Below are 15,072 nucleotides of genomic sequence, written 5' to 3' on the forward strand. Positions count from 1 at the left end.
CTCTCTCTCTCTCTCTCTCTCTCTCTCTCTCTCTCTCTCTCTCTCACACACACACACACACACATAATGGTATAATATTTAAGTGTTAGAATTCAGCAGTTCTCAACTTGTTTGTCTCAACCCTTTTGGCAAATCTCTACCTCTAAAAATATCTACATTAAAATTCATGACACTAGCAAAATCACAATCATAAAGCAGCAATGAAAATAATTTTATATGGGGGGGGGGGAATCACTACAACATGAAGAACTGTATTAAAGGGTCGCAGCATCAAGAAGGTCAAGAACCACTTGGCTAATTCAAGCTTAGAGATGAAGCGTAAGAAAAATCTACAACTTGAACTCTTAAAAGTAACATTTGCCCAGTTTGAAGGCGATTTGGTGACTAAAACAGGCTTCTGAGAATACCAGCCATGCCGTAACTTCCCCTGCAGTATGGCTTCACTGAGGCACTGGCCATTCCCTCAGGCTGAAAACCTCCTGCAGAGAAAGACTCTCATGAGGTTGCAGCTTAGTGGCAGAGCTCTTGCCTAGCAGGCACAGCCCCCCCCCTCCTCCTTTGAGTCCTGATACAGTTAAACCAACCAACAAGCAAGCAAGAAAGATATCGAGCTCTGGGTTACACCGTGAGAAATCTGACCACTAAAATGAAGGAAGCGTTCACCATAGGAAGTCGGAAGTCTCAACACACTGTGAGACGCCCCTTTCTGGGCCTTTCAAATAATCAGTCCTTAGCAGATTTGAACAGATTTCCCCCAAATACAAAGCCCTGGGTAACAAACACCTACTGCCCCATCTCCCTAGGTCCTTGCCTGTACTTCAGTGGAAGTCGCTTAGCGGAATGAGAGCAGAATTGTGCTAAGATGAAACTCAGAGCTGAGTGGGGTCTAACAACTTACGGGATCCCCTGGGAAGCCCTTCGCTCCATCTTCTCCAGGGGCACCTCTGGAACCTGGGCTGCCCTGAAAATAGACAGAGAGAAAGACAGACAAACGGACATCTAATAAATAAATAAATAAATAAATAAATAAATAAATAAATAAATAAATAAATAAATAAAATGAACCTCCATGTTACCCTGTATAGTGGCTTTTTTTAATGGCATTAAATACCAAGCAGTGGATTGCCAATCAGATAAACTATTTCACATTTTCCTGCCTCCCTCAGGTGCCGTTGGACTTTCCAAGGTCGAGGGTAAACCATGATCAGGCGAAGAAACAGGAAGCCCTCTCATGGTCTAGCATAGGGTTGTCCAATGGGACTTTTTGGCAGCTGGGAAAAGCTCCATGGCAGTGGAGAAAAATTGTGTGGTGGCCACTGTTAGAATTCAGGCATCTGTACTGGCCTGCTCCTTGGGGCCCCGACAGGAAACATCCTCAGCTGCAGCCATTAAGAGCACCCCCCCTATGCAACATTTTCTAAGTTCCCTTTTAAAAGGTGGGCCTTGCACACCTCTCCTCTTTCTTTCTCTTTCCCGCTCTCTCTCTCTTTTGCCACTCTTGTTCCCAGGGACCTCTCTGCCCCACTCTCTGCTTCCCTCTCTGTCCCTTTTCTCTCCTCGTCCAATAAACCTCCTATGTGAGCCTTGTTGCATGGCGTGACTTCTCTTCATGACGTTTTTAAATGAATTACAACAGCCATGAACCATCTTTGGCTGTGCAGTACTTGGAATGTGTTTAGTGAAATGGAAGGGTGGAATTTAATTTTAAATGAATTTAAATTTAAGCGATTACACATGGACACCGGCTGTCCTAATTGGACGTTCTAGACAGTTTATCACACATGGACACTGGCTGTCCTAATTGGATGTTCTAGACCGTTTATCACACATGGACACTGGCTGTCCTAATTGGACATTCTAGACAGTTTAGCCCTTCTGATGACCATCAGAAATCTCCCCAGGGGGTTTCTACTGTCACCCCAAACAACTTTCCAGTGAAATTTTCCCAGGCCATGGTCCCTGGAGGCATTTTAACTGATTTCCATTCCCTGATTTCCTACACTGGAAGAGTATATGTCCCTGAGCCAGGGTTGCAATGGGGCTAGAGGGATTTCTAGGAACACTAAGCAACACTAAGGCAGGCTTCACTCTGTATGACCTGAGGGTGACTTCTTATACCCACGTGCCCACTTGTCCCAACCTATGCTGCCCCTGCATACCCTCAATATGCCACGCGCCTGCTCTCTTTGTGACTGCTTTATTCGAGGTTTCATCCCGTCTCACCTCGATTACTATAGACTCTGTATCTTTCCTTTTATCCATGACAACTCCAACAGCCTCTGCACTACTTCCAAATCATATTTCTTTTTTTTTTTTTCTGGTTTTTCGAGACAGGGTTTCCCTGTAGTTTCTAGAGCCTGTCCTGGAACTAGCTCTTGTAGACCATGCTGGCCTCGAACTCAGAGATCCGCCTGCTTCTGCCTCCCGAGTGCTGGGATTAAAGGCATGCGCCACCACCGCCCGGCTTCCAAATCATATTTCTAAAACACAAATTTGACTGCCTTCTACTTAAACCCTTCCCAAGCCCCCCCACACACAGAGAGAGAGAGAGAGTCTAATGGTTCACTGGAGCTATCCTAGCCTCTTATTGAAATCCATCTTCTTCCACCTGAAATCTGTTCCTTCCAGGCAGGGCACCTGACATTGCTCCCCCTCTTGTTTACCCTCTCTCCAAAATGTTCTTGCCCTGCCCCAGTTGGCGGGGCTCTTAGGGGAAGTTACAGCACCTTTAGGAGGGGGAGCCCTGCTAGAGGAAGCACATCAGTGGAGCCTGGCTTTGGGGGTTATAGTCCCTCTTTCATTCCTGCTCTGGCTGTCATGCCATGTCTTCCCACCATGAAGACTCTATCCCTTTGGAACCATCAGCTAAACAAAGCCTTTCTTCTTTAAGTTGCTTTTGATCGAAGAATTTTGTCACAGGCAGAGAGAAGGAGCTAATACTGTGTACCCAACACCAAAGAGTGGCATCTGTTTGTTGGCCATAAGGTTTCATTGCATGACTGGGGTGGTTAATTTTATCAACCTGAGTCTAAGAAATACTTAGGACACTAATGAGACACACCTATGAGTGTATCTGGGAGGGTTACCCCCAATCTCAAAAGGTTTACACTAAGGAGGGAAGATCCACCCTGACTGTGGGCAAATCCATCCTAGGGTCTGAAGTCCCAGGCTGAATAAAAAGGAAACGGGAAGAAAGGGCTGAGCACTTGTCATCCCCATCTCTGTTTCCAGCCCAGGGCCATGGACCAAGACTCTCCACATACCATGTTTTCCCCCACCAAAATAGACTGCATTCCTCTGAACTTTAAGTAGAAATAAACACTCTCTCTTAAGATGCTTTTGGGGGTATCCAGATGGTTTTGGATGGTGTCTGGATGCTTTTTGGGATGTCTGGAAGGTGTCTTTTGGGGGCTTCTGAATGGTGTCTTTTGGGGGTATTCAGAAGGTATCTTTTGGGTGTGTCCAGAAGGTGTCTTTTTAGAGGTATCTGGAAGGGTCAGGCATTTGCCCACAGTCAGAAAAATGGTAAGTAAGATGGTGGTAAAATCAGCTGTCAATTTTATTCCCAACTGAGAGCCCAGCAAACAGGGCTGGATCTGTCACCAGGAACTACTTGATTACTGAAAAGAGTTACCTGAGAGCCAGCGTCACCTTTTTCCCCCTTTCCCCCACGAAGTCCATAAAATCCCTAAACAAACATAAAACAAAACCACAGTTGGAAAAATCAACCTCATAATGGCTTCATGATAACTCAGAAAGAGGAGACAAATGGCTTACATCTTCTCCATCTAGTCCATCAAGCCCATCTTCTCCGTGTTCTCCCTGAGGGACAACAGACAACCGTCAGGTACGCTGGTGACAAGGCTGAAGCAGTCAGGGGGGACAACAGACAGCGGTCAGGCACGCTGGTGACAAGGCTGAAGCAGTCAGGGGGGACAACAGACAGCGGTCAGGTACGCTGGTGACAAGGCTGAAGCAGTCAGGGGGGACAACAGACAGCGGTCAGGTACGCTGGTGACAAGGCTGAAGCAGTCAGGGGGGCTCTGACATGCACTTGTCAAGGACTGAATCCATGCCAGGAGATCAAACTCGACCGAGAAGCAAATACCATACCTGGGCTCCAGAAAATCCTTTGACGCCCTGCAAAAGATTAAACATCTGTCACTGCAGGGCCAAAGGCAGGACAGGGACTCTAATTCTGCAGCAGGAAAGAGACTTGTCTCGCATTTTCTCTTTAATTTATCTTCTGGCTACACAGTCATATAAAGGTTATGGGTGTCACAGGGGACTGGAAGGTGTCACAGAGAACTGAGCACAATGATTAAGGAGAAGCTTACCTTTTGGCCTCGAGTCCCCTGACATCCTATGATCCCTCTGTCTCCTTGAGGTCCAATTTCTCCTCGTCTTCCCTAAAGGGTGAATCCAGACATGTATTCAAAGAGATACTTTAAAGGAAGCTGACAGCAGTGAGCTTTTAGAGCACTGAGCACAGCTTATGGTACCCCCAACTTTAGGCAAAGCAATTCCTCCTTTGTAGTCCCAGACCCCCTCCTTTGCCCCCACATCCTTCCATGCTCACACACTTTCCCTGGTAGCCTTCGGGGTTCCCCCACAAGTCACAAATAGGTTGACAGTGAGCTCAGTCACTTTACTCCCACATCAGAGAGCGAGGCCACTTGGCCTCCTAGGCACAGCCCTAATATCTCAGTGATCCCACAATATCATGCCCAGGGCCCTGACACCACCCTGGCGACGTCAGTACTGCTGACACAGAAGATCCACTCAGTGCCCAGGGCTAGAGGTGAGCAGGGACAGATGGGGAGACACATTACTGCAGGAACAGAGCCAAGGCAGGAGAACCTATCCTTGGCCGGGAGAGATACATAGTTTGGGAATGGGCTTTCCATGTGAGAGTAAGGATCTGAGTTTGATCCCAGAACCCTCATTTTAAAAATGCAAGAATGGTGGTATGTGTTCAATCCTAGCTCTAGGGGCCGGGGTGGGGGGGGGGTGCTGGGGACAGGTGGAACCCTGGGGCTCTTGCTGGCTGGCCAGGCCAGTCCTGTCCAAATCAGCAAACTCCAGATCAATCAGATCTTCACAGAGACCCTGTCTAAAAAAAAAAAAAAAAAAAAGTAGATTGCTACTGAGTGGATTGCAGCTGAGGCTGACCTCTAGCTTCCAAATGTGAGTGTGCATCACACACACACACACACACACACACACACACAGCTGTTCCTCACAATAAAGGTTTGTCCAAAGTTAGACCATCTACACAGAAAGAACACTTCTCAAGGTGAATATTTAGAAACAGCCAACAGCCAGATGCTTCTGGAGAAAATAACGTGAGCTTCTTGAGTGCGGGGACCTGCTGTCTCTGGGACCAGTGTGTGAGGAATTATGTAGATTCAGTTATCTTCTAGGTATGCCTGGAAGGGATATTCTTGTTAGGGTAATTGAAGAAAAATAAGTAAATAAATATGGGTCAAACCATGCCATGGGCTTGGGTCCTGGACTGCATAAAAAGGAGAAAGTTATCATCTGAAGAGGAGAAAGCTATCTGGACAGGGGGCTATCTGGAGAGGAGGGCTTTCTGGAGGATGGCTATCTGGAGGGGGGCTATCTGGAGGGGGGCTATCTGGAGGGGGCTATCTGGAGGGGGCTATCTGGAGGGGGCTATCTGGAGGGGGAGCTATCTAAAGGGGGCTATCTGGAGGGGGCTATCTGGATGGGGGGCTATCTGGATGGGGGCTATCTAGAGAGGGAGCTATCTGGAGGGGCAGCTATCTGGAGGGGGAGCTATCTAAAGGGGGCTATCTGGAGGGAGCTATCTGGATGGGGGGCTATCTGGATGGGGGGCTATCTAGAGAGGGAGCTATCTGGAGAGGAAGCTATCTGGAGAGGGGCTATCTGGAGGGTGGCTATCTGAAGGGGGCCTATCTGGAGAAGGGTATATCTGGAGAAGAGGCATCTGAGAGGAGGGGGCTGAGCAGGGCACTTAGCCTTCCCTGCTTCTGACCCTGGATACAATGTAAGCAGATGCCTCAGGCTCCTGTCCCAGGGTTTACCACCGTGATGATCCCTCAGATTACCCACAGTGATAAACCACCCCCTCACATCATAAGCCAACACAAACCCTCCCTTTCTTAAGATACTTTTTTGCCAGGTATCTTTTCAGAAGAACAAGAAAAACCACTAACAAAGTTTTCTCTTGAGGAAGGGGACATGCAAGCCTCCTTTCCCTGTCTCGCTTCCTTTACTCTGAAGATCTGGGCCCTACAAGATCAAAAATGTTGCTTGTGCCCACGGGTGACTGAGAGGACCTTAGACTTCACATTTCCCATGGCCTGAACTTCCAGCCAGCTACCGGCCCTCAGCAAGGCAGAGGGGTGAGTCACCACACACAAGAGCACGCTTACATAGGCTTGGTAGTGTTTGAGACCCCACTGAGAGGACAAAGGGAACCTCTTAGTACACTCCCTTAGTGGACCTTTTAAAATGAGCTAAGTTGCTGGGTGGTAGTGGCACATGCGTTTAACCCCAGGACTCAGGAGACAGAGACAGTAGGATCTCTGTGAGTTTGAGGTCAGCCTGGTCTACAGAGTGAGTTCCAGAACAGTCAGGACTGTCTCACAGAGAAACCCTGCCCCAAGAAACCAAATAAATAAATAAGCAAGCTAACTAAACCCTGTCTCGAAAAAAACCAAATAAATAAATAAATAATAAAATAAGCTAAGTCAGCCTTCACTTGTAGGTCAGTCCTCGGAAGTCTCATTCCAGAGTCTGACCCTTCAAACATTATAAACATTATGAATTGAACACTCCCAGTGCCTCGAGAAGCCTCCCAAGGGACTTCAGTCCCTCCAAGTTCTACTTATAGGGTGATGGGCTAAGTGGGGATGCTGGGTTTAGAGTCCAATATTGAGGCTTCCAAACCTCTGGGCAGCATTTAATCATAAAGTCCTGCTCTAGGGGCAATCCTGCCCACTTCCTCTACATGAAGGAACACATGCTCCGGCTCTGGTCTAGAGCCATATACTGAGCACTGGGCCTAAAAGAGCTCTCTAGTAGATAAGCAGCTACATTGTGCATAGAGTCACTGAGGAGAATTCCAGACTGCCAACACTGGTCTCAAAACAAAATAACAAAAAAAAACATCTCTGGCACATGAGCCACTGATGTCCACAGCTTGAGGTTGGTGAAGGAAAAAGAAAAGCAGCCGCTTACCTCCACAGCACCATTTTTAAAAGAAAGTAACACGGACAAGTCTCCCCTACCCTGTAAAGCTTTTCACGACAAAGAAATCAGCAAGTGGACATTGGGAGGGGTCTTAACTTACAGGGTCTCCGTCCTCTCCCCTGTGTCCTCGGCTGCCTTTCAGGCCTGAAGAACCCTAGGAAGCAAAGAGAGGAGAACATTTAACATCCTCTAGGAGATCAGCTCATGAAGTCATTGGGCATTCCTATCCAGGACCTCCTTTGACTGCTGGGTAGACTTTGTGCCAATAGAGCCATAAGTTTGGGAGAATCCAGCATCTGCAGCTGCCTTTTTCCTTGGACTCATCTCTGAAGCCCCTCTGCAGAAGGACACCCTCCTAGTGACACAGGAGACTGATCCTAGGAACCCTCTTCTGGATGAGGAGCCACTCCCGTATCTAAGGGATTCACATGGAGCTATGACCACCATTTTTAATATGTATTTTTATTGTTTTAATTATGTGTATTGCCAGATGGGTTTGTATCAACTTGACATAAGCTGGAATCTTCAGAGAGGAAGGCACTCCAGTTGAGAAGATGCCTCCATAAGAGTGGGCTGTAGGCAAGCATGGAGGGCCTCTACTTAATTAATGATTGATAAGGGAGGGAACTGATGGCCCATTGTGGCTGGTGCCACCCTGGGCAGGTAGTCCTGGGTTTTATAAGCAAGCCATGAGAAGCAAGCCAGTAAGCAGCACCCCTCCATGGCCTCTGCAGCAGCTCCTGCCTCCGGGTTGCTGTCCTGACTTCCTTCAGTGATGAACAATGGTGTGGAAGATAAGCCAAACAAACTCTTTCTTCCCCCAGTTGCTTTTCATCATATTTATCACAGTGATGGGAACCATAAGACTGTGTGTATGTGTGTGTGTGGGGGGAGGGGTTTGAAGGTGCGTGTGAAGTCCAGAGGACGGTGCGTCATCCCTTGGAGCTGGAGTTACCAATAGATGATGTTAGCATCTTGATGTGGGTGCTGGCAACTGAGCTCAGACACTCTGGCAAGCCCTGAGCCATGTCTCCAGCTCCATCGTTGACAAATCATAAACACCTCCAAAGGGCCTGTTCAACTTTCCTCTGCTTTTCTGACAGCCTTATTTAAACTATGCCACTTTTCTCTGAGCCTTAGGTTAGCTGCTTCTGCTTTGTGACTTAACTTGTAACAAAGATCTCATCGAGGTTTGCTTCCCCCACTTCCCCCACAACACAGATCCTTGCTGCGCCCCCAAAGCACAGTCCTGTTGACATGCAGGAGGAGAGTTCATAAATGGAATATGACAGTTCAGCAAAACATTCTGTATAAATTATCCTTCAACAGTGACAGACAAAATAGAAATTTCAGCAAGTATTCTCATCGATCTGTTTTGGACAGAGAAGACTCAGAGGGTAAACACATCGGTTGCCAAGCCTGATGACCTGTGTTCGATCCCCAGAACTCACAAAGTGAAAGGAGAGCTCTAACTCCTGCAAGTTGTCCTCTGACCTCCGCAGGTGCACCATGGTACGGTCAAGCCCACCCCCAAATCAATAATTTAAGTCCTTTTGAAATATTGAGGGAGGAAAACACAGGCTAAAATCGTTAAGATGAAAATAAATGTTTATCGCAAAAAGTCCTTTTGCTGTGAGACCTAAAACCCATCTGAAAATGCATATAAACTGAATACAATAGAAAGGCACAGTTCCATTGCTACAACGTGAGCTTGGTGCAGCATTTATATGTGGCATCTCTACAGTTAGCACCTAGGGCCAAGAACTGGAACATTGCCAGTCGCAGACACTGGGCCATCCCATCGCATGTATCCAGAACCCATTACCCCAGCCCCCTCGGGAGTGCACTGTTAACACGTAGGGCAATACTTCCTGGACTTTGAAGATATCTCGTTGCTTGTATTCTCAGACAGTAAAGCTTCATTTTAATAAACAGAATCCAACCTATCTATTCTCGTGCTTTGTCTTATCGGCTTTCTCTGGAAATTACTGCGTGGGTAGAAATTCATTCATGTTTTTTAATGAATGTAGTTCATTTGTTTGCATTGACACAGTCTTTCATTGGAAATGCCATCGTGCATTTTCCATTCTATTGCTGTATAATTGATCTTGGATAATTTGCTCTTTTATCTTGCAGCTCAATCTCATTTATCGTTGAGGAAACCCAACTCTCTCCACCATTTTAACACCTCTCAGACCATCTAAAACAGATTTAGAAAGTGTAAATTGCAAACCCAAAAAGCAACCTCACCAGGACCACGGAAGGAAAAGGGGAACTGTTCTCAGTGGCAGCGTCAGAAGCGAGCCCTTCTGAACCCGTTCCTACGCTGTGGAAGTTATACAAAATGCCAAGGCAATTACATTTTCTGGAGCAAAGGTCGCAATGTCAGCTATTCAGTTTCAGCATCGCTCATGAAAAAGCAAGGCATGCTAGAGAAAAGAGGATCATGATCAAATGGCACCTTGGAGGCTTGAAGTCCCCGGGTCCCTTGAAGTCCTGGAATCCCTGGACATTTACAAAACGTACAGCAACAAGCCCTCTCTGCAATGTTTCCCTAGAGAGGGGGGAAAAGAGAGAAGGGGGGTGAGTGACAATCACCAGGGATTTTCTTACATGAGAACCCTATTCAGACACATCATAAACACCCACAAACCCAGGCTCCGTCTTTGGGGGGGGGGTGGATGGGGCAAGCAATAAGAGGACTTTGTGACTTCAACTGCAGAGAGGGCACCTAGCCAACAGATTGCGTGGGCAATGTCCCCTCTCAACAGAAAACAACCTCAGTTAATAGGAAGGGCACCAACCGCATTGAGACATATTGATTCCTAGTTGACAATCTCCTGGAATTTCTGTTGCATAAATTATAGGGGGCTTTTCAATAACATTAGGGACTGATTGATCTTTTGGTTCCCTATACATCCACTCTGTGATATGACAATGAATGGAAGGACAGAAAAAAAAAAACCTATGTTTTGAATGCAAATCAAAACTTTAATACTACAGGATGTTCAGGTGACAAAGGCAGGCAGATCAGTCTGAGTTGAGGTCAGCCTGATCTACAAAGAGCATTCTAGGCCAGTCAGGGATACACAGTGAGAATCTGTCTCAGATAGGTAGACAGACAGACAGACAGACAGATAGACAGACAGACGTCTTTAATGTTATATTACCGCATATGTAGTAGGATGGCTAACATCCAAGAAAGGAAGGAGTGAGGGAGTGGGGGAAGGGAACAAAAAGGAAAGAAGGAAGGAAGTAGAAGGGAAAAAAGAAAGTAGGAAAGAAGGGAGGTGTGGTAGTTGGAATGTATTTGACTCCCAAAATCTCATTAGAAGGTGTGGCTTTAGCCAGGCAGAGGTGGCGCATGCCTTTAATCCCAGCACTTAAGAGGCAAAGGCATGTGGATCTCTGCGAGTTTGAGGCCAGCCTGATCTACAAGAGCTAGTTCCAGGAAAGGCTCCAAAGCTACAGAAAAAACCCTGTCTTGAAAACACCCCCCCCAAAAAAAAGTGTGGCTTTGTTTGAGTGTAGCCTTGTTAGAGGAAGTATGTCACTATGGAGGTGGACTTTGAAGTTTCTTGTGCTCAGAATACCACCCAGTGAGTCAGTTGACTTCCTGTTACCTATCCATGAAGGTGTAAGGACTCTCAGCTCCAGCATCACATTTGCCTGCATGCCACCATGTTTCCCACCATGCTCCCTGTCATGCTGATAATCAACTGAACCTCTGAAACTGTAAGTGAGCCCTCTTAATTAAATGTTTTCCTTCTAAGAGTTGCCATGGTCATGGTGTCTTCTCACAGCAATAAAACCCTAAGGTGGGAGGAAACAAAATATATCAAGTGTCCAGGAAGATGTGGAGAAAATAGAACTTGAATGACATGGAGAACATTAGCTGTGTTCCTTAAAGCACTAAAAACAGAATTGTTATATTCCACAACCCCACTTGTGAGTACATATACCAAAGAACTGGATACAGAATTGTGAAGAGATGTTTGTTCATGTGTGTTCATCACAGTATTATTCATGGTAGTTGAGAGGTAGAAGCAACCTAAAATGTCAGTTGAGAAACAAATGGCTAAAGGCAATGAAGCAAAGAAGGGAATGTTGTCACATGCTACAATGTGGGAGTCAGTCATAGACAGACAGATACTGTATGATGCCAATATAAGAAATCTCAAGTTGAAAAACATTTATGAACAGGAAGTCGAGCTGGGGGTGCCAGGCTCTGCAGGGGCAGGGATACAAAAAGGTCACATTGTCAATTGTGGGTTCTCAGAATTTCCCATAAAATAAAAACTTTCTAGAGGTCTACTGGACAGCAATGTACACATTAGCTAGTGTAGTGGTCATCCTTGATTGTCAACTTGATAAGATTTATCATCACCATGGAAAAAACCTCTGGCATGTCTGAGGGATTTTATAGATTAAGTTAATTAAGGTGGGATGCTGTAGAATAATCATTCTATACACTGTATAAATTATGCTGTGATTAGGTTAATAAAGAAACTGACTGGCCAATAGCTGGACAGGATAAAGTTGAGAAAACCAGACTAAGGACCCTAGGAAGAAGAAGGTCAGAGTCAGAGGAGTTGCCAATAAGACATAGAGAAGAAACAGGAGGTTCAAGATAAAAGAGAGGCAATGCCACATGGCAGAATGTAGATAAATAAAATGGGTTAAGTTGTAAGAGCTAGACAGTAATAAGCCTGAGCTATTGGTCAAGCATTTATAATTAATATTGAATCTCCCTGTTGGTACTTGGGAACTAGTGGGTGGGAAAGAAAAGTCCGCCCACAGTGGGACCCACACTAAACATAGGCTGCTACAGCACCATTCCACAAGCTGGATAAAGGAGGAATCAAATTACAGCAGCATCCACCCTCTGACCCCTGGCTGTAGATGTGGTGTGACAAGCTGCCTCAAGCTCCTGCTGCCTGGCCTCCCCATCATGATGGACTATACCCTCCAATTGCAGGTGCAAACAAACCCTTTAAGCTGCTTTTGTCAGACAAGTGACTAATACAACCATACACTGTATACTTCAAATTGTTGAGATGGTAAATATTACATTTCAATCATAATAATAAAACCCAAATGTAGTTTTAAAAACAATTTAGCTTTACTAATAAACTAAGACATGTCAGTTACAATGCTTGAGAACACTGGGGGAAATATTATGTTAAGGTCTTTTGCATATTTTAACATCCAAAATTCATGTATTTAAGTTAATGAGACCAACGACAGCATTCCAACTGGATTCTTGTGGCACTTGAGATAACTGACAACTCACCAGATACTGGGAAAGTGTCTTGCCCAGGTCTGTCATTCCAATGGTCAGGTGAGTCCTATAGTCAAATCCTTTTCCAAATTCAAAGCTGGAAAACTCATCCTGAGCCAATGCATCAAGGGACACCACCAACAAAGCATCCAGTCCTGTTTAGTAAAAACAGCATGTGTGAAACCAAAGGGTTCACCCAACAGAAGAAATTCCACTGATCATTACAAGAACCAGAAACAGAAAAGGAGAACATCAGAGAAAGCCAAATTCTCAACATACAAACACCCAACAGCAGACTCACCTGGATTTCTAAGAACATGTTAGACTCTGGTCTCTGAGTTTAGCATAAATTCCTCCAAGAAAAAACATCCCAGAGAAACTATTGACAAATCAACTGAAAAGGGCTGTATTTATTAGTTTAAGATGTGTTACATCCATTTACCTGTGGAATATTTGCTTAATGATGCAAAGATATGTGGCATTCTTTTATGTTGCATTTGTTTAATTTGATGCTGTGCTACTTTGCCTGCCTAAAGCACCTGATTGGTCTAATAAAGAGCTGAATGACCAATAGCAAGGCAGGAGAGAGGAATAGGTGGGGCTGGTGGGCAGAGGAAAAATGGAAGGAGAAATCTAGAGTAAGAGTGAGGAGCAAGAAAAGGAGAAGAGGAGGAAGCCAGGGGCAACCACAGAGTAAGAAGGTAAGAAATTCTATAGAATGAAAAGGGGAAAAAGCCCAGAGATAAAATGTAGTTAAAGAGAAATGGGATAATTTAGTTAGAAAAACTGGCTAGAGCCGGGCAGCAGTGGCACATGCCTTTAATCCCAGCACTCAGGAGACAGAGGCAGGCAGATCTCTGTGAGTTCGAGACCAGCCTGGTCTACAAGAACTAGTTCCAGGACAGGCTCCAAAGCTACAGAGAAACTCTGTCTCAAAAAAACCAAAGAAATGAGAGAGAGAGAGAGAGAGAGAGAGAGAGAGAGAGAGAGAGAGAGAGAGAGAGACGAGAGAGAGAGAGAGAGGAGGGAGGGAGGGAGGGAGGGAGGGAGGGAGGGAGGAAGGAAGGAAGGAAGGAAGGAAGGAAGGAAGGAAGGAAGGAAGGAAGGAAAAGCTGGCTAGAAACAAGCCTCGCTAAGCCAGGCATTCATACATAAGAACAGGTCTTATCTTGATGGGAGGGCTCTGAATTTTCTGGAATACCTATTAGCAACAGTTGCCTTCCAGGAACCCAGACTCTGTGATTCCTATCTCAGATGAGCATATTATTTCAGTCACTCATTCTCTCATTCATTCATTCATCCACTCGCCAGCTGACTCATCCATCCTGCCATGAAGCTTTTGTTTCTTGGGAACTTGTTGTATACCAGTTGTTGTACTGGGATGACAAGATAAGGGGCTCAGGCTCATTCTTCCTGTGTCAGAGTTCATGGTATTATGGATAAGATGGACAGAATCAGAAAAAATCTGAGTTCTCTGAAAGGGACCGTTAGGGAGCAATGAAAGCCTTGCTTGAGGTGATGCTTCTGGCAGTCTCTGGGGACTATGGGAGGACAGTCTCGGGGACTATGGGAGGACAGTCTCAGGGACTATGGGAGGACAGTCTCGGGGGACTATGGGAGGACAGTCTCGGGGGACTATGGGAGGACAGTCTCAGGGGACTATGGGAGGACAGTCTCAGGGACTATGGGAGGACAGTCTCAGGGACTATGGGAGGACAGTCTCAGGGGACTATGGGAGGACAGTCTCAGGGGACTATGGGAGGACAGTCTCAGGGGACTATGGGAGGACAGTCTCGGGGACTATGGGAGGACAGTCTCGGGGACTATGGGAGGACAGTCTCGGGGGACTATGGGAGGACAGTCTCGGGGGACTATGGGAGGACAGTCTCAGGGGACTATGGGAGGACAGTCTCAGGGGACTATGGGAGGACAGTCTCAGAGACTATGGGAGGACAGTCTCAGGGACTATGGGAGGACAGTCTCAGGGGACTATGGGAGGACAGTCTCAGGGGACTATGGGAGGACAGTCTCAGGGGACTATGGGAGGACAGTCTCGGGGACATGGGAGGACAGTCTCAGGGGACTATGGGAGGACAGTCTTGGGGACATGGGAGGACATGCCACCATGAAACTGCCTCCACCACGCCTTCCCCATCATGATGGACTGTATCCCTCCAAACATGAGCCAGAATAAACTTCTCCTTCCTCAACTACTTCATCTCAGCAAAACAGCCTCAGTCCAAGCAGCAGGATGCGTGTCTATGAGGGTCATAGGTGTAAATGCTTGACTACAGCATTGCAGCATTAAGGGAAGAAAAGTGGGGATCAAAGGACTCCACACAAGTCACCAACATCATCTTCTGCAAATGGCTACACCGGCCCCAAGATCTGGAACACGTGTGGCAGACACCTGTTCCCACGCTCCATCTTCAGTGTCTGCATTTTCAACTCAATACCTGCTTCTCTGAGCCTGTCCGACTGCTGCTCCAGCATGCTGATGCTTTCGCCCTGGAGACCATCTGAGAAGATAAGCATCACCTGCAGAAAGAGAG

General features: G+C 46.3%; 1 protein-coding gene across 1 annotated transcript in view; it reads right to left on the reverse strand.

The window, feature by feature from the left end:
- Col6a5 (collagen type VI alpha 5 chain) overlaps positions 1-15,072 on the reverse strand; it is a 98,432-nt gene that overhangs the window by 61,150 nt on the left and 22,210 nt on the right. The window contains exons 9-17 of the mRNA XM_038322736.1: positions 14,977-15,058; positions 12,533-12,675; positions 9,701-9,793; positions 7,340-7,393; positions 4,338-4,409; positions 4,114-4,140; positions 3,778-3,822; positions 3,635-3,688; positions 899-961 (exon numbers count right to left, since the gene is read on the reverse strand). Of these exons, the coding sequence (XP_038178664.1) occupies positions 899-961; positions 3,635-3,688; positions 3,778-3,822; positions 4,114-4,140; positions 4,338-4,409; positions 7,340-7,393; positions 9,701-9,793; positions 12,533-12,675; positions 14,977-15,058 (633 nt within the window). The remainder of the gene's footprint in view (positions 1-898; positions 962-3,634; positions 3,689-3,777; positions 3,823-4,113; positions 4,141-4,337; positions 4,410-7,339; positions 7,394-9,700; positions 9,794-12,532; positions 12,676-14,976; positions 15,059-15,072) is intronic.

This window comes from Arvicola amphibius, chromosome 3 (genome assembly GCF_903992535.2).
Source record: "Arvicola amphibius chromosome 3, mArvAmp1.2, whole genome shotgun sequence".
Taxonomy (NCBI): Eukaryota; Metazoa; Chordata; class Mammalia; order Rodentia; family Cricetidae; genus Arvicola; species Arvicola amphibius.